The sequence below is a fragment of the Canis lupus genome, chromosome 14, assembly GCF_048164855.1.
Source record: "Canis lupus baileyi chromosome 14, mCanLup2.hap1, whole genome shotgun sequence".
In the NCBI taxonomy this organism is placed as follows: Eukaryota; Metazoa; Chordata; class Mammalia; order Carnivora; family Canidae; genus Canis; species Canis lupus.
Genome location: NC_132851.1, coordinates 40,773,199 through 40,791,141, shown reverse-complemented (window position 1 = coordinate 40,791,141; position 17,943 = coordinate 40,773,199). Strand labels below are relative to the sequence as shown.

Genomic DNA, 17,943 nt, shown 5'->3' with positions numbered 1-17,943 from the left:
CTGGAGGCAGCTTGCGCAGAGCTGGTGGGGGTATGATGCTGGCCCCCCGCTGCTATCATCCGGTGCAAAGGAACACACGGTGTGGCCGACAGGGACACACGTCTGTTGAATGAGTGAATGATGGGCGGTCAGGGGGATGTTGCAGCACATGGTTCCACTAACCAGGATGTCTCCAGCCAGTGCAGAGACTTCGGTGGCCAGGCCGTGGGAGCAGATAGGGCCCCAGTAATGATTTCCCTGCTCCCCAGGAAATGACTCAGAGCCTGGCCATGGCAGTGACAATGCCTGGTCCAAGGGCCACACAGCGGCTGACTCTAGGGGAATAGCCTAGTCCCAGACTCAAACTGATGGGAAAGTTGCCTTGTTGTTATGTACTTCTCTTTAGGTTTATTTATTTCACAGATTGATTTTAATCTAAGGTCTCACCACTGTCCCGGTGCCCTCGGTCACAGAGGAGGACGTAGACAGCTGGTCTGCAGAACTTGAAGAAAGAGTAAATGGAACCACAGTGTCTTCAATTATTTTGCGCTCCTAAAGGGAAGGATAGTAGTTGGTGAAAGGGGAAAAATAAAAAAATAAAATAAAATAAAATAAAATAAAATAAAAATAATAAATAAATAAATAAAATAATATAAGATAAAATAAAAAATAAAATAAAAAATAAAAATAATAAAATAAAATAAAATAAAACAAAATAAAATAAAAAATAAAATAAAATAAAATAAAATAAAATAAAATCTCTTGACATTTGTCAAGAGGAAAATTGCATTAAGGAACTAAAAAAAAAAAAACCCACAAAAACAAAACCTCCAAAAAAACCCATTGGATTATGTGCAAACCAGCAGGGCATTAAAAAAAAGGGTGTGTGTGTCTTATTTTCTAAAAGCATGTAAATCAGATAACACTTTCTATGGGCCATAATTTAGAAATTAGCATTTAATTTGGAAAAAACAAAGTCTTTTGCAAATTACTTAGTCCGATTCAAGAGGCCTAATTAGAAATGCTTTCAGGGATCAGATTATGCACAAAAACTACTGAAGATAAATTCACAACAAAATTAGTCATGAACAAATTTTAGATAATACACATTAAATAGAGCTCCCTTCCAACTCTCTACTGTGGTCTGGTGTGTTCATCTAAAAAAAAAAAAAAAAAAAAGATGAGACAAACAAAACCAAATTCTCCTCCCTCCAGATCTCTTTAGTATCGTATCGTGAACGCGGTGGTTAAGGACTCACTTAGCCTCAATGTCAAAATCATCGTCTCGAAATTCAATTCACTCCCAGCAAACTTGGCTTCCTGAGCAAACACACGGGCTCCCAGGCCGCCTCCCCAAGGCAAATGAGGACCCTGCCTCTACTGGAGACCCGAAGGCCCTCCAGTAGACCCTGAAGGCCCTGGCGTCCCCGCCCGTGACCTGAATGCCCTTCCCACCCTCCAGGCCTGGGGCCTGTGGTCTCCCCGAGCCCTGGGACTAGACTCTTTGAGGAAGCCCACGGGGCCGAGGTGCAAGAAGGACAGTGAGACGCTGCTGATGCCACCGGGAAACTGAGGCGTCAGAGCCACGGGTCAAATTCCTTCCTGGGACCCCCTACCTCCTCGTAGTATCTGCGTTCCTCTTCCTCTACCTCCTTCTGGGCCTTTTCCCACTCTTCCTTCAGCTTGTTCTGTTCCTTCTGGTATCTCTCCTGTTACAGAATTTCCAGAAGGCTCGTGAACGGACGTTGCACAGACCACTGGGACCCCCCCCACCCCAAACACAAGACATCACAGGACCAACTTCGTGCGACAGCAGTCTGCGTCCGACCCTCTCACGCCGCGCAAGGGCAATGCCACTTTGGGGCACCCCAACGGGCTAGGGCATGGGAGCCCTGACCGGGACAGGGTCTTCTGTGCTTGGCATTCTCCAGGTACCTGAGTGGACGCTGGCTTATGCAGAGAAAAGACAGACCAAAAAGACCCTAAGGTCTTCCTTAGCTTGGCTTTTGTCCCAGGAGGTGAGCTAAGCCTACGGTTTGGGTCGACCAGGCTCTCGAGGGGTAAGTTCTGTTACTTCGCGGACAGAAATACGTTGGTATTGAGAGAGTTGGATAAAAGGCAAGATAAAAACCAACCAACCAACCAACCAACCAACCAACCAAACAGAACCTTGTAGGTTTACGAGACCCATGGTGCAGAAAGGGTCACAGTAGACAAGATGATGATCAGCTGAGTAAGGGTGGCTTTGAAAATGTGACTGGGGTCCCCCGGAGAGGTGACCAGAAGAAATGAAGACATGGATATTAAGATTCTAATGGTCACGATGAGAGCCGACACCCCTGGACGCCTCGGGGATGGTGCCCCCGACGCAGCCGAGACGGAGGCATCCCTGGTGAACCCCATGCGGCCAGAGGTCCCAGCCTGACTATGGTCCGCTCTCTCTCTCTGGGGCCAACACGAGTCCTTTATCCTCTTTATCCTTTATCCCCTTGGGGAAGGCAGTGAGGCTTCCTCCAGGCATCCCCAGGGGCGTCATTATCTTGGGAGCAAAAGGGCTTTATTGGGATTGTCTGCAGCCTGATGTTTTTATGATGCTCGGGAGAAACCACTGTTGGTCACCCCGTGGCCGGCTTTTAACTCTGCTTTGTTATCAAGATCAGACCTTACAGAGTCTCTGAGAGGGACCTCGGGAGCCCTTCCGGATAGAGGAAAACAGGCTCTAAACCTTAACGCAAGCTGAAGCACCAGCACAGCTGAGGTTTACTGGCTCTAGAAGCTCACATCACGTGCTCCCCTCCCCAGGGCGATGGACGGGCACAGCGCAGGGAGTGGGAGACGCTCCCAGGGCTTTCCTAGAATTAAAAATAGCAGCCTTGACTAAAAGATGGAACAAACATTTCCACTTAAGGAACAAAACCGAGGCCAAATTTTTATTTCACGTGTATACCATCAAATAGCTTTTCGGTAACTCATCCCCACTGCTCCTTGGACTGGAGTCTGATTGGCAATTAGGGAGGTAACACATGGACAGGTTGGCCCCCAATACCTGCATTTTTATTTTTGGGGAAGATTTTTAAGTCATCTCCGCACCCAAAGTGGGGTTTGAACTCACAACCCCAAGATCAATAGTCACGTGCTCCACCGACTGAGCCAGTCAGGCGCCCCCTTGGGTGTTTTGTTTGTTTGCTTTTTTTAATGAAATGCTTTTTCACTGTGCTCATCAGCGTCGCCTCCCCGGCAAGAGGAACCAGACACAGGGCACCATGTTGCATGGGCACAAGGTGAGCGATGTAGACTCACCAGCTCCCGAGGAGACCTAGTTCCGTGCATTTGCGGTGCTGAGAATCCATTTAATACAAGGGTCACTAAGAGAGCATCACCTAATGGAGAAAAGGAAGCCGTGAGCCCAGTCGTACCTGGAGCAAACGTTCCTGCTCCTGTTGCCACTTTTCCTGTCGCCGGCGCTCCTCTTCTGGGTCCCACGCCCAAAACTTGAACTGCATAGAAAATAAAATCGTGATCAGAACTAAGCCGTGTCCTCCCGGGCAGCCCGGGGCGGGGGACGCAGCGGCCTACAGCCCGGCGCCCGATGGACGTGCCCAAGCAGGAGCCCCCTGCACGCAAACACCCTCTTTGGTCGACGGAAACCACTTTCTAATCTTAACCCCTCCCTGGCTGACTTCCAAGAGGCTGGCGGGACTCTGAACATCGCTGGGGCTAAGGAAAATGCCTCCCGGCATGGGAGGCTTTTGCTTCATTTCTTGCAGAAGTGGTCCCTTGCACGGATTCACACTTCTGGGAGGAGATGCTTGTTGTGCATCTGGGTTCACGCTCCTGGGCGAGAGGCACTCGTTGTGTATCTGGGTCTGGGGCCGCACAGGCGGGGCACTCTGCAGAGCGGTGGCCTGCCGCACGGAGAGCTGTTCTTGCTCCTCCCGCAGCTGAGGTTGTGGGCGTCCTCCGGCACCCCTGGGACCCAGGTGACACGGAGCCCCTGCCTGGCGCCCGCGCAGCCAACCTCAGACCCAAGCCTTCTTTTTTTTTTTTTTTTTTAAAAGGTGTTTGTGGGTTTGGCACCAAATGAATGAGCGGGAATAATGAGAGAAGGAGCATGGAGTCAAGTGGGCAAGCAGGTCACAGAACCTGTGTGGCTGAGTAGGTCCACGGGGCAAGAGGAGTCACGGCCGGGCTCTGGGCAACCTGCCTATGGGCTGTGGCCTGTGGCACTGAGCCTGGCCCTCCCGACACCCGGAGGACTTGCCAAGGCCAGCATGTGCCCCAGGAGCTGGGCACCTTACCTCCCCCATTCTGATCGGGGTGCCTGGGCCAGCCCTCCTCCCACCCTGCCCTGCCCCCAGGGGGTGGACTGGCCCAGGGAAGTCTCCAGGCTGGGAACGGAGGTCCCACAGGGGGTTGCCTGGCTCCTTACAATATCAATGTGGTGACCTTCACGTAGTTCTGCTTACGAGCCCCCGCTGAGGCTCTTGCCGGGGTGCCTGCACCTGCTCAGGATGATGCCCACAGAAGGTCAAGGAAGGGTGGGCAAACAAGGCGGGGAAACACATTTCCTGGATGCCGCGCACGGGATTCATGCCAAGCCAAAGGCTCTAACGCGTCGTGTAGGAGAAAAGCTACTTAATGGTATATAGTCCGAGATTGCCCAAGTCTCCTCGCAGGACCGTAAAATGTCACCCAAATGGGATTCCAGGGAAGAGACCTGGACTTAGTGGGTTAGAGGTTGGCTTCACTTGGCATTTCCTAAACCTGGGGTGGGGGGAACCTCAGGAGCGGCTGAACCGTCCAAGAACCTCCCTCAAGGGCGGCCCTTCTTTGTGTTTTGAGGACAAAGGATGCGGTCACGTGAATAAAGCCAGAGGGAGTCCGGTGGGAATAGAGCATCGATGAGGAATGCTCTCGTTTTCTGGCTTCTCCGGGCGGGCGGGAACTGCAAGCAGAGGTGAGGGGCACGCAGGCAGGGCGGCAGGCAGGCAGCCGGGAGGGGAGGGAGGGACACGGGGCGCAGGGCTGGAACATCTGGGGAAAACGGGGAAACCCTGAGGGTTTTTAGGGTCAGATGCAGAGGAAAGGTGATCCCGCCCCTTCTGCAGGTGACTCCCCGCTGAGCCCTGTCGGGGGCCAGGTGGGGTACCTGCAGCCCAGGCCCTGTGGAGTTCACACCTGAGTGTGCAGTGGGCGGTGGGTGTGGGGCCCTGACGCTGGGGACGCTGCTGCAGCTGCTGCAGAAGAAACACGAGAGGTGCTAGAGAAGACCGGGCGCGCTGAGCCAACTTGGTCCTAGAGTCTGTCTGTCTACACATCCGCATCCCCGCCCCCCACGTGTCCCCGGGCCTCCACGCTGGGGCCTGCGGTGACGCTGAATCCGGGATGGAGCCACTTCATGCTGTGCACGCTCTCCTCCCCCGTCATAGGCTCGGGCCCCAGGGCCTCGGGCGTTGAACGGGGTCCGAGTCCCCCGCGGTCAAGTGCTCCCTCCCTCTTGGAGCTTGTCTGCAGATCTCACGCCCGTGCTGTGGGTACCAGCTGTGGGGTCCTTCCGGGGGCTCCCGTCCACCACGGTGCACTCAGCTGCAGGTTCCCCGTCCTGGCTGCAGGTGGCTGGAAATACTGAGGGTCCTGAGACCCTTCCCCGTCCTGCAAGGACACTCAGGAATTCCCAAAGGGAGACACATCACCTGTAGACGAGAGCTGCTCTTGGCTCTGGGGGGCCTTCACCACCAAGGAGGATTCATTCCGGGTCAGGCACTGTCCTCGAGGCTTCATGTCATCACACCCGCGAAAGCTCACAGCACCCTTAAGGGAGGGATGACCTCTTCTTTGCACAATCAAGGAACGTAAGGCTCAAAAAGGTCACGTAACATCTGCAGGGTCACATGCTAGGAAATGCTGGAATCCGGGGGCACCTCCGTGAGGATGCCGCTTCACCCGGGGGCTCCTGCACTACAGGCGGCTGTGCAGAGGAAGTCTCCAAATCTGGCGGGAATTTCAGAGGGTGAGCCCGGCGACAGGCCCAGCACCGGGAGCACTCAGTCCAGGGAGGAGTTAGGTCTGCACAGAGCGTGCACATGCAATTCGGCCGCCAGCGGTTTCTACAGCATCATGTGTCTTCAGGTTGACTTTCTGCAAATTCTTTTTTTTAGGTACCATCAGAATAAAAAATTGAAAGCTAAAGGTACAGTCAACACTATCCAAGACATTGATTGTGGGAAGGAGCGTCACAAGGACAGCTTGGGTCGCCCAGAGAGTTCTGGGTGGGAACCGTCCGCCCATGGACAAGTATTGTCCTCAGTTAAAAAAAAAAAAAAAAAAAAAGATCTTGAGCGCTTATAGAAGTTGCAGGTTCTACTACTAATTCCTATCATCACCTTCATGGAATTTTACTTTCCTGACTCACTCACCGTTTTGTTTCTGGGCGTGATCACGACTCTGCATAGTGATCATCCACATCTGTATTCGAATTTCACCCGACAGCATTACACGTGACTTTTTCATTATTCTTTTACGATCATTTAGAGCCCATTTTTGATCGAATCTTCTTTAAGCAAAACAAATACTTTATACATTAAAATCACACTACAGGGGATCCCTGGGTGGCTCGGTGGTTTAGCGCCGCCTTTGGTCCAGGGTGTGACCCTGGAGTCCCGGAATCGAGTCCCACGTCAGGCTCCCTGCATGGAGCCTGCTTCTCCTTCTGCCTGTGTCTCTGCCTCTCTCTCTCCGTGTCTCTCATGAATAAATAAATACAGGCACTGAGGGGGGCACTTGAGGGCACGAGCACTGGGTGTTATTCTATATGTTGGCAAATTGAACATCAATAAAAAATAAATTTACTAAAAAAAATAAAAAAATAAAAAAAATAAGAATAAAATCACACTATATGCAAGATCTTATTCCTTAAGATGAGCTACTTACAGGAGTAGTTACAGGAGACTTTTCACTGCCTGGAGAATCCACTGTAAGGAAAGAAAGAAAAAAAGAAAAGATCACGACGTGAGCAGCTTCTAACAGTATTTAGTTTTGGTCCTCGGGGTGGAGCGCGGTTGCTAGGTGAGCCTCCGATCAATTTTTTTGGTAAGCCGAGAGCATTAGAAAATCATTAATGAAGCACACCCTTGAAGCAATTTGTACCCATCACCAAAAGGAGTTATAGGACCAGCGTAGTATGACCGAGCCCATCCATCAGCACCAGGTACTAGACTCTAGGAGCAAAAACGACAGGTGCTAGTGTTGAAGGCCCCTGCCTTGCGGCTGGCTCGCCTGGTTCCCTCACTGTCTGACGCGGAGAATCATCACACAGAGGGAGGCCAGACATCCGGGAAGTAGACAGAGGGACACAGTTAACAAGAGAACCATTACCAGTTCCTGGTAAATGCTTCTATCCTTGGCAAAAAAAAAAAAAAAAAAAAAGGACAAAAAACGAGTTTGAACGCTTATATTTTGTTTTTTTGTTTTTTGTTTTTTTTTGTTTGTTTTTTTAAAGAAAGTCGAATATTATTTCTTCAGATTTTCAAAATCAAAGAAAACTATGAATTTCCTTCCAATTTCAGTCTACGTGGTACTGGCATCAAAGAACTCGCTCTCTGCTAACTGTGTGTCGGAAATGAGCATTTTTCCCCCCGAAATCAGAAATGAAGAAGACGACCAGACGTTATTGGCGGCCCCGACAGGGATTTTTGCACAAAGGAGATAAAGCTACCCAGGACGCATTTTACCTGACTGCGAGAAAAACTGGGAGCGCCGCCAAGAGTTCTGAACTCTGAGCGGGAAGCCGGCAGCGCCAGGCGACCCTGGAGCAGATGGCACAACAGAACAGACAGAAAACCATGAGAATGGGGGTGAGGAGCCAGGAGGACCGAGCTCCCCAGTCCCGAAGGAGGTCTGGCTGTAGTGGCTGCAGGCGCCGAGAAGGAGTGGATCTAAAATACAAAATATCTCAATAAAACACATGAAACCTGAAGACGTGGGCGAAAACCAACAGAAACGGGACAGGCCAGGGGCGCCCGGGGGCGCTCAGCGGTGGAGCACCTGCCTTGGCCCAGGCCGTGACCCCGGGTCCTCCCGGGATCGAGTCCCGCATCGGGCTCCCTGCACGGAGCCTGCGTCTCCCTCTGCCTGGGTCTCTCAGGAATAAATAAAGAAAATCTTAAAAAAAAAGAAAGCCTGTCCTCAGGGCGGATCAGGACACGGGCTTCCAGAGCGAGCACCTGTCTTTGCACCACGCCAGCCCCGAGCCGCTGGGACACCGCGGGGCAGAGGACAGTCACCTCCAGGCGTACTTGATGTTTTCAGGGTATTGGAAGACGTGTGTGTGTGTGTTTAAGGGGAATCTGTGCTGTTTAGGGGCTCGCCGCCGGATCTCCAGCAGCCCCGACAGCCAGTCTCTGGACAGGTGAGTCTATAAAAACGGGGGAGCCATCACAGCCCGGGGGAGGGGACAGGAGGCGCCAGGGTCCTAGCTGTGCAGCTTCCTCGGACTCCGCGCGACCACAGACCCGTGGACCCCTGTCATCGAAGCGCAGAGAGGTGGCCCCAGCCCCAGGTGTAGGGCCCCGGCCGGAGCATGGGGGCAGACACGCGGAGCCACGCCTTTCGCCCCCCTCACTTACCTGTTCTGCCCCTGGAACCCTGCTCCTCCCACTCCCACTGAGTTTTTGTTTCTGGGCAAAATCCTATGCCTCCCAGGGGTTTTCCGAGTGTGGCCCCTGGATCTGCAGCCTCGGCACCGCCTTTGGGAACTTGTCAGAAATGCGAACCCCCCGGCCCCGGCCCAGACCCACCCAGGCGCTGCAGGCCGCAGCCCAGACGCCCGCGTCTTCACCAGCCAGCGCGGAACCCCGGCTCTTAGGCACGCTCCGAAATTGCCGCATTAAGCCGTGAGTCTACAACATACACTCCAAGCTTAAGAAGAGCATTTAGAATAGCTCATTGCCACCTGGCATCTTGCTTTGTACTAACACTCCCGCTGCCACTGTTCTGAAACGACTAGATTATATTATTGGTGCTTATTCTGGGCCAGGTCTTGAGCTAAATAAACACTTTTGTGGGGTCGATCTCATTTCATTAATTCTTCCAATACCCCTGTGAAGTCGGTGGTACTGTTACTTCCACTTTACAGCTGGCAGGTGACAATGAGAGATTAGGAGCTCTTGGTGGGGGGGAGACGAGCGAGGATTCGAACCCAGGCTTTCTGTCTCCAGAGCCTGCAACGGCCACTCCAGCTTCCGTGAACCAGACGAGTTCAGAACAGGTGTGCACCAGATACGATTCTATCTTAAAGACTCATGTTTGAAATGCTCTAGTGCTACTAAGCTTCTTTTTTTTTTTAATCACTCGATTTCGGTAACACGTGACGTGAAGTCCCTTAGTGAACAGCATGTTTTATAAAATCGGAATGCCCTACCACAGGTAACAGGCTGTCAAAACATGTGAGACAACAAAACTAATTAAGGTGGCTTAAAATAGCTACTTCCCCTCCGTATTACTGATCCGCGCAATTAAAAAGTGGTAAAAAAAAAAAATGGGGCAGGCTCAAAATCTGTCTAAATATGGTCCATTGCCGACCCAGTTACGGGACTTCGTTTCTGTCGATTCCCTTCAGGACAGGAGGGCTGACAAATTTAAGACAAATGCTTTGAAGACAGTACTGAACCCGCTTCCACGTTCAGAGACCAGGCACCGCGGCCGCTCCCTCCCCGGGACGTCCTGCTACCCAGTGACAGCCGCCGCCTCTCCCAGCCCGCTACTAAGGGGATGAAAGCCAACCCAGGGGCTGCCAGGAGCGGCTGGAGAAGGCTGCTCATCCCCGGAAAAGAAAAAGGAAAAATAAATCCCCAGCCACAACGGCCCTGGACCATCTTCTCTTTGCCTGACCTGATAAATCTATAAAATGTACTGGGAAGAGTAGGTCAAAAAAAGACAAACAAACAAAACCTGACAGTCTTGCCTCCTAAACTCTGGCTGCTTCTGCCCCTGGACAAGCACTCACACCAGCAAGACCGGGAGTCTGTTCTGAAGAACACTCTCACACTCGGCTCCCTTTCTGCTGTTTGGGGGCACCTGGGTGCTCACGGGGAGGAAGGTACCCCAAGAGCACTCCTAAAGAGCAAAGCGGCGCGTTCACAACTATGCATGGCCTGGGGGGCTCCTGGGGAGTCTGCAGCATGCACTGGATCCCTGGGTGGGAATGATTTCTCAGCCATCATCATGCACACCCTGGAATTATTATGAGACGATAAAATCTGATTTTCTTCTGAAAAGTCAGATTGTCAGATTAAATGAATATTTTATAAAGATGAGATAATTAACAATTAATGAAGTTGACATCATACTAGAAAAGATAAACTTTTTATTAAAGTTATTTTTTATTTTGTAATTTTTTTTTTTAACATTTTGGAGGCAATAACATTATTTTAAGGTATCAAATACTTATGTAGGCTCCCTTATGCTGACAAAATGGTTTTGGCAGCTGGTTTTGCAGCCAGGCCAAATAGAGAATGTAACCCCAGATTTCTGTTCAGAAGTCATTTAATTCAGCCACCGTGGACTCTTGCAAACACTACGGCTAATGGGATTTAACATAAAGGAAGTAATCTTCCTTTAAAATAAAGAGTATAAAAAAAAAGTATTTTAGTTAACAGCCTCTTATGGTTTGACTCCCTCGTTGATTTTATCTTATTTCACTTTTCCCTCCCTTCCCCTATGATCCTCTGTTTTGTTTCTTAATTTCCACATATGAGTGAAAGACTCACTAAACTCTACCTCTGAGACTAATAATACGTAAGTCAATAAACCAAATATTATGTTAATTCATTAAATAAAATAAAATAAAATAAAATAAAATAAAATAAAATAAAATAAAAAAGACCAGGGGATCCCTGGGTGGCGCAGCGGTTTAGCGCCTGCCTTTGGCCCAGGGCGCGATCCTGGAGACCTGGGATGGAATCCCACGTCGGGCTCCCGGTGCATGGAGCTTACTTCTCCCTCTGCCTATGTCTCTGCCTCTCTCTCTCTCTCACTGTGTGCCTATCATAAATAAATAAAAATTAAAAAAAAAATAAATAAATAAATAAATAAGACCATTTTACTATAGTTGGGCCCAGCAAAACACGTAGAGCTAAAATAAAGCATTTCTTTTACCTTGAGAATTGAGATTTGGCAAGTGTAATTGGTTGGTTTCAGACATTTTTTCCAGAAATGGATATGTCAGGGTTGCTTCAGGTTCTGGTGATTTTGGCTTTACCACCTGGATCATGGGCAACAGACAGAAACATTATAAGTAGTGTCCATTAAAAAATGCACAGGTGAAATAAAATTTAAGGACTCATGGCAAATACATAAGTCAATAAACCAAATATGTAACCTTTAAATGGAGACGCTTACCCTTTCCCGAAACCCTTTTGTACTTTCTACATTGATATAGAGGCAAATTTTTTTTTAGGGAAATCAAACTGGAGCATAAAAATACGATCACTTTTCTCCAAACCCAGAAGATAATATTCCATTTTTGGGATTGTATATCACTCTGTCCCATTTTCTGATAGATCCATCACATATTCTCTACATAATACTGACTACATAATACTGATTTTGTAATGTCAGGAAGTGGGATATTCCACAATAAGATAAAAGAAAATCTCACTCTCTAAGTGCTGAAAATTAAAATTAAAATTAAAATAAATAAATAAAAATAAATAAATAAAATATCACCTTCTAATGGACATTATTCTTGAGAAATTATAGAGCCCTCCCATAAACTTACACAAAACACATTGAAGGCGATGGATTTCCCATGTTGACAAGGAAGTATTATTATAACTATTATCAACTAGTGTCATAGCAATGGGGCCATCAGGAGGTCTTTGAGCCATGTTACACCACTTGTCCTTAGGGTAAATAGTTCCAAAACGACAGGCTTTAAAGATTGTTATGTTTGCTTTCTAGATGAAATAGATTTTTTCTTGTCATTGCTGTTTTTAATTTGTTTTTCCCCACCCTGAATGGCCTTTGGTAGAAGCACCGTCCTTTGGATTTGTTGCTTCCAATCAACTGATTGCTGAAAGACCAGATTAGCAAACGGATGTCTGAAATAAGAGTCAGTAGATTCTGAGCAAAGATCTCAAGGAGGGCCATGGCTGTATCAGTTCATGTCCTTTTGGCTGCTTATAGGGCTTTCTCAGATTTACTCTGGCTGGTGGTTGTGCTCCCAATAGACTAATTTGAAAGCCAACAGGGCAATTGAGGCTGAAGAGCATTGTTTCATCATAAGCTGATCTGTGATTTGGTTCTCAGGATGATTTAATACCTATAATTTCTTCTTGGTAAAATTTTATTTTTCTTTATGAATAATACATTCAACCCTAATGGAATCCTGAAGAAAATAGAGTTAATCACTTCATTCTGCATTACAGAGGTCAACTAGATGTCCACGTGAACTTCGATGTTAAACACGCAGCCAAAGCCAAGGCTTAGATTTACTATAAAGTCGATAACCCCCGAATTTTAACCCCTTACCACTTCCTCCGTGGTGGAGTCTGACAAAAATGCCTCAGTAATGCTCAGTTGTAAATGAATGCTCCTAGCAGAAATGCTCAAGACCACCTTAAGAGGTGGCAAAAAGGTCAGCCTGTGTGCATGGGCACTTTCTTTCATAAAGGTGACACTTTCAAGTGAAGTCAGGAAACAAAAGCTGTGGCAACGGTGACCTGCTTTCTTTTTCTAAGAGCTATCTCCACAGTAGGGAGAAGGGACGGAAGGGATTCATACGGTGCAAGAAAAGCACTGGGTTCTAAGACCATTATTCCATTTGCTAAACCACTAGTAGAGATTCCTAACCTGGAGTCCACAGAACAGAATTTAGGGGGTGGATATACTTGGTATCACTTGATACCAAGGAAAACGTGGTAAAATATGTGTGTTTTATGCTTTCACCATAGTATCTTGAGAATACTGTTTACCAAAGGATCCACACACACACACACACACACACACACGCAATTAAGAACCCCTGAAAACGACTTTTTCTGTAGTATATGGTAGACGTGACACTGGTGGCCCAAAGATGGGTCACACAGATGAGACATGCAGATAAACACTTTTTAGTTTTCGTGTTTATTTTGTTTCATTTTTAAAAACGACACAGTTCTCTTTCCAGTTTAGACTTAAGTGGGGGGGGGGGGAGCCTACTTGGAAGAAGAATAAATAAATAATAGCTACAAGTGTAATGTGGATAAGGCAAGATCTGCAAAGGTGGGAAATCGTGTCTGCCCCCAGTGTTTTCTTACAGGTTAGTTCCTCCGTTCAAAATTCTGGACCACTCTTTAATCCCCTATTTATAACTAGAGTTTGAAATCCCCCCAAAGCATTAAGGCAGTGGGCATTTCTGAGGCTCCGAGGACACAGCGCTGTCAGCAACTCGGACCATGGGCTGCGTGCTGTTCACTGTGGAACACCCACTGTCTAGCACAGTGCCTGGCTTCTAGTAGGGGCACAGTCAATAGAGTAAACGATGGATGGAGTGGAACTAGAGGTGGTAAATTTTTCATTCTAAAGCTATATCCAAACTTAGGGTTAATTTTTAAAGTTGGAACATCACCACCTAGAGTAAGCCAGTGTGCAAGTCCATGGCTCTCTACTTGGTGGCCTACTGGAATCACCTGGGGCCCTTTCACAAACACAGATGCCTGGGCCCTGCCCCCAGGGAGTCTCATCTATTTAATATAGGGCATGCCTGGTATTTTTAAATTCGAAAGGGTAGCCAAGGTTGAGAGCGACTGGTATAAAAGATAAAGACTTTTATTTTTTTTTATTTTTTTTTTTAAAGATAAAGACTTTTAGACAGTGGCTGAAAACAGACCAAATTAATATGAATGAGATGAGACTCCAAGCAAGGAAGAAATTTAATAAAAACAATACATTAAAACTCATTATATCAGAATGATAATTTTCTAGTTTTCTTGCTGTGCAAGTCCAGAGGCATCAGAAGTACCGCTGTTATAAAGCAGGTAAATATTGGAAAGAGAATATTTAGTAAGCTGCAAATATGCAAGCTCATGCACAGCAAACGAACACCTAACCTCAAAGCTTTAGAGCTTGTATTACATTTTCTTTTAAATGTATGTAATTCTTCAGAATTAAAAAATTATGTAAAATAAAATTCATAAGATATTGAGTGAATATATACAGACCAATATATGTCAATGTTTACTAATAGAGGCAGATTTCAGCGACCTTTTCTCTCTGTTCTATTTTTTAAGGTTTATGTATTATTTTTTATATGTTTACATATTATCTCTTGATAAATCTGTTACCTGTGTATGTACATCGCTATAAATACAAGTTAAGAAGAACATATAGCTACAGACTGAATGGGGTCTCCCAAGGTTCCTATGTTGACACCCTAACCCTCAAGGTGGTACCTTTGTAGGTGATTCGTGTCCTTATAAAAGAGACTCAAGGCAGCTCCCTCATCCCGGCTGCCAAGTGAGGACAGCGATAGGGGACCAGGGAAGCGGGTTTTCACCAGACACCTTGACCTCGGGCTTGCAGCTTCCAGAACGGTAAGGAATAAATGTCTGTTGTTTACAAGCCACCCAGTCCGTGGGAGTCTGCTTTAGCACCCCGATGGCCTAATGCACACACTTTTCTATATGCATTTAACTTTTTTTTTTGTTGTTTTAACAAGGAACATGTAGCACATTTGTAGTTAGAAAAAAAAAATACCCATTAAAGATAGGAATAGATTCAGAGAGAAAAGACATCTTCATTCTGAAAAGTGCCACTTTATCAATCAGTTCACTTCAGAAGCCGGTTGCGACATGAAGCCACGCTCATTTGGGATATGCACTTCACCTTTTGGGACAGCACCAACTCCACCTTCCCACTCATTTCATTTCCTAGTTTCTTCTGGTCTTCTTCTGGTGGCACATCGTTCCTCCACTGGGGGCTGGAGGGAAACTCTACAAAGGGCACAGTCGGGCTGGACCGAGTCACAGTTGTCGTGAAATGCTGTGGCTCTGAAATGGAGTGACATTCAGAGACATGAAACAGAAGAGGGAAACCACATCAAGGACCATTTATCCCGCGATGCCGCACAACACACCAGTCCATATCCTCCCTGGGCCATAGGAAGTTGGACTGTAGTGATGAGAGGTATTAAAGAGCCTCAGATGCCAGAGTTTTCTAGGCTCTTTTAAGATATTAAAAAAAAATCACACAACATTAAACACATCAAAGAACCCAACTATGGAAAATATAAGTTGTTAATAAGAGTCGCAGTCTCCATGTGAATGACACTACATGAAGCAGAATGCTGATGCAAAATATTATGGCAGGTGGGCTGGTTGGGAGAACATTTAAAGAGTTTCTACCCAAACGACTGAGTCGCAGCCTGAGTCTTTTCTTTCATATTCCTTTTTTCTTTTCTTTTCTTTCATATTCCAATGCTCCTTTTGAACAGCACATTTTCATAACTGGAATGTGTTAAGGATTGCGTGGTATATAGAATGCAATGAAAATAAAGTGTTCTCTGATTATATAAAGGAGACTCAGGGATAGTCTAGACTCAGGTACAGTCTAGAGCGAGGGCCGTATCAAAAGGTGGAGGTGCGATCTAGTTTGAAAAAGCATATGCTGAAATTCTTAGCATATTTCAAACATTTATTTTTTAAATACATTTTAAAATAATTTGGGATTTAGAGGAGGGTAAGAGGTTTTTATGTCTGCCAAAAGACGAAACGTGTTAAAAGTACTGAGGAACATTACCTTAGGGAACGTTCATACCGTCCACACGAGTGGCATTTACTTCATTCATTCATTCATTTTACTTTATTCTTTTCTTTTTTTTTTTTTTTTTTTTGCTTTATTCTTTTAAACTATTCCCCAGCGGTTTTCATTTGAGCGTCTGTTTTTGTGATATATTTTTGGTTTATATCTTATTTAGTGATGTGCCGTGTACTAAAATAGGACCCGCAGTTTTTAAGCATCGTTTATTTGGGGAAATATAATCCTTCTGGTGATGGAGATACACTTTCAAAATAACAAAAAAACACCACAGGAGCAAAAAAGTATGTGTGGGCTCCGGTTGCTACAGCAAAGACCAGTCACATCCCGGGATTCCCCCAGGCAGCCTGCAGGTGGCAGCAGGACCACACCAGTGCCAGCGCCTTCACCGACTACATTTCTCAGGCTCAGCGGGAGAAATCCTGGACTATTTTCATTGTGTCTTAAAAGTTAAGACATCTACCATCTACCTTAAAACTAGTTTGTTAGCGAACAAACCTGATGGGGCGAGTTCTGTATTTCCTTTCTGTGTTTTTCCACCATCATTTTCATCCTCTTGACTGTTGGGTTCAGTTTCCTCAGTGGTTGCCTGAAAAAAATAATTTTTCCTCCTTTGAATAAATGATCTCTTTGAAAGTTCTAAAGGGTAAAAGATTTCTTCCTTTCTTTCTTTTGAATAGTAAGTTTTAGGCCAATGAGGTAAATTGCCTTTATGAGTTCATTGCTTTTCCATTTCCCGGGTAGCCTTACTAGGAAAGGCTGGATTGCTTGGAAAGAGATAGTTGTGAAGGTGAAGGGGGCAATAGGAGGCCACAGGCACCCACCACCTCCCCACCTCCTCTGGCCATCCCAGATGCACATCCCACTTCTCCTTTCCCATCACCACTGAATTTTCAAAGTCACAGTCACCGCACACTTGCTCCCAAATGTCTTTAGTGTTGGCTTAGGGTCATATCACCAGTGAAAAGAAATCTTTTAAAGTTATAATTAGCTTGTCTTCAGCACAGATGCCTATGACTCTTAGCACTGTGGGTTTTGGCCTTGATGTTCTCTTTCTGGGCTCTCAAGAACTATTGCCTGATTTCTCATTCTCTCTCTATACTAAACTTCAACTATTTTCCATCACCTGTGCTGAATCACCCTCAAGTGGATCAGCTGTTCTCATGAACTCACCATTATGTTCTCCACCCATTTATGAGTTGTACTTTCATCTCCAGTCTGAGCACCCATCAGAGCTTCAGTCTGGCACATCGGTGTCATGGTAAATGACTCACACTCAACGTGCTAAAAGTTACCTTCAAGTAGCCCATCCCCCAAACTCACAATTTCTGTTTATGATATTAGTTCTCCCTAGCACACAAATTAAACTCGGAAGTGCTTCCTGACTCGTATCTCACGCGTGCCCGTCATTTGCCAAGTCTTGCCAAGGTTCTAACACAATAGTTTTCATATGCATCCCTTCCTTTCTGTTTCTATAAGCTAGGGCCTAAGTATATCCTTGATTCCCATGCTCTTCCACTAAGGGGTCTCTCTGATTTGACTCTTGGTGTCTAATCCACCTGGCACATCACCATGATGTTCATCTCTTTCAGTAGTACCTCAGTTAATCACTTTTATGCCTGTGTTCCTCTCTTTCAGAAGTACTTCAATTGATCTGTTTTATGCTTCATAAAATTTATAACATTAAAAAAATTTTGAATGACCTAAATGTCCAACAATTGGGGATGGCTGAATGAATTACAGCATGTCCATAGAAGGAAATACTATGCAGCCATTAAAAATGGTATTGAATAATAGTTAATGATATGGGAAAATACTTATTATCTAATGTTGAGCCAAAAAATATAAACTGCATATCCAGCATGATGCCTACAGATATAAGATTTTACACATGCTATATTTATACACAAATATACCTGCTAAAAATATATAAAAATGTCTTTTATATAAAAGACAGTAAGGAAATATACTAAAATGTTAATAGTGATTATTTTGGATGACTTTTTCTTCTTTATAAATATATTTCCTATATTCTAAAATATTCTCCAATGACTATATGTATCGCTTCTGATTCAGAAAACAAAATCAATGTAATTTTACATTATTTTTACTTGGGAGCCAATTGATTCCAGGGAGATTTCAAAATTCTCCCACTGATATTATAGTAGT

At 46.1% G+C, this 17,943-nt stretch overlaps 1 protein-coding gene across 23 annotated transcripts in view; it reads right to left on the bottom strand.

Annotated features, from left to right (window-relative positions):
- Positions 1–17,943, bottom strand: part of LIMCH1 (LIM and calponin homology domains 1) — a 298,658-nt gene that overhangs the window by 18,800 nt on the left and 261,915 nt on the right. For 14 of the 23 annotated variants that reach the window (XM_072775449.1, XM_072775450.1, XM_072775459.1 and 11 more), the window contains 8 exons: positions 16,273–16,363; positions 14,845–15,008; positions 11,134–11,239; positions 7,710–7,913; positions 6,910–6,950; positions 3,396–3,476; positions 1,596–1,688; positions 427–531 (listed from right to left, as the gene is read on the bottom strand). In XM_072775449.1, the coding sequence (XP_072631550.1) occupies positions 427–531; positions 1,596–1,688; positions 3,396–3,476; positions 6,910–6,950; positions 7,710–7,913; positions 11,134–11,239; positions 14,845–15,008; positions 16,273–16,363 (885 nt within the window). The remainder of the gene's footprint in view (positions 1–426; positions 532–1,595; positions 1,689–3,395; positions 3,477–6,909; positions 6,951–7,709; positions 7,914–11,133; positions 11,240–14,844; positions 15,009–16,272; positions 16,364–17,943) is intronic. The other 9 variants (XM_072775467.1, XM_072775460.1, XM_072775461.1 and 6 more) reach the window with 2 other exon arrangements.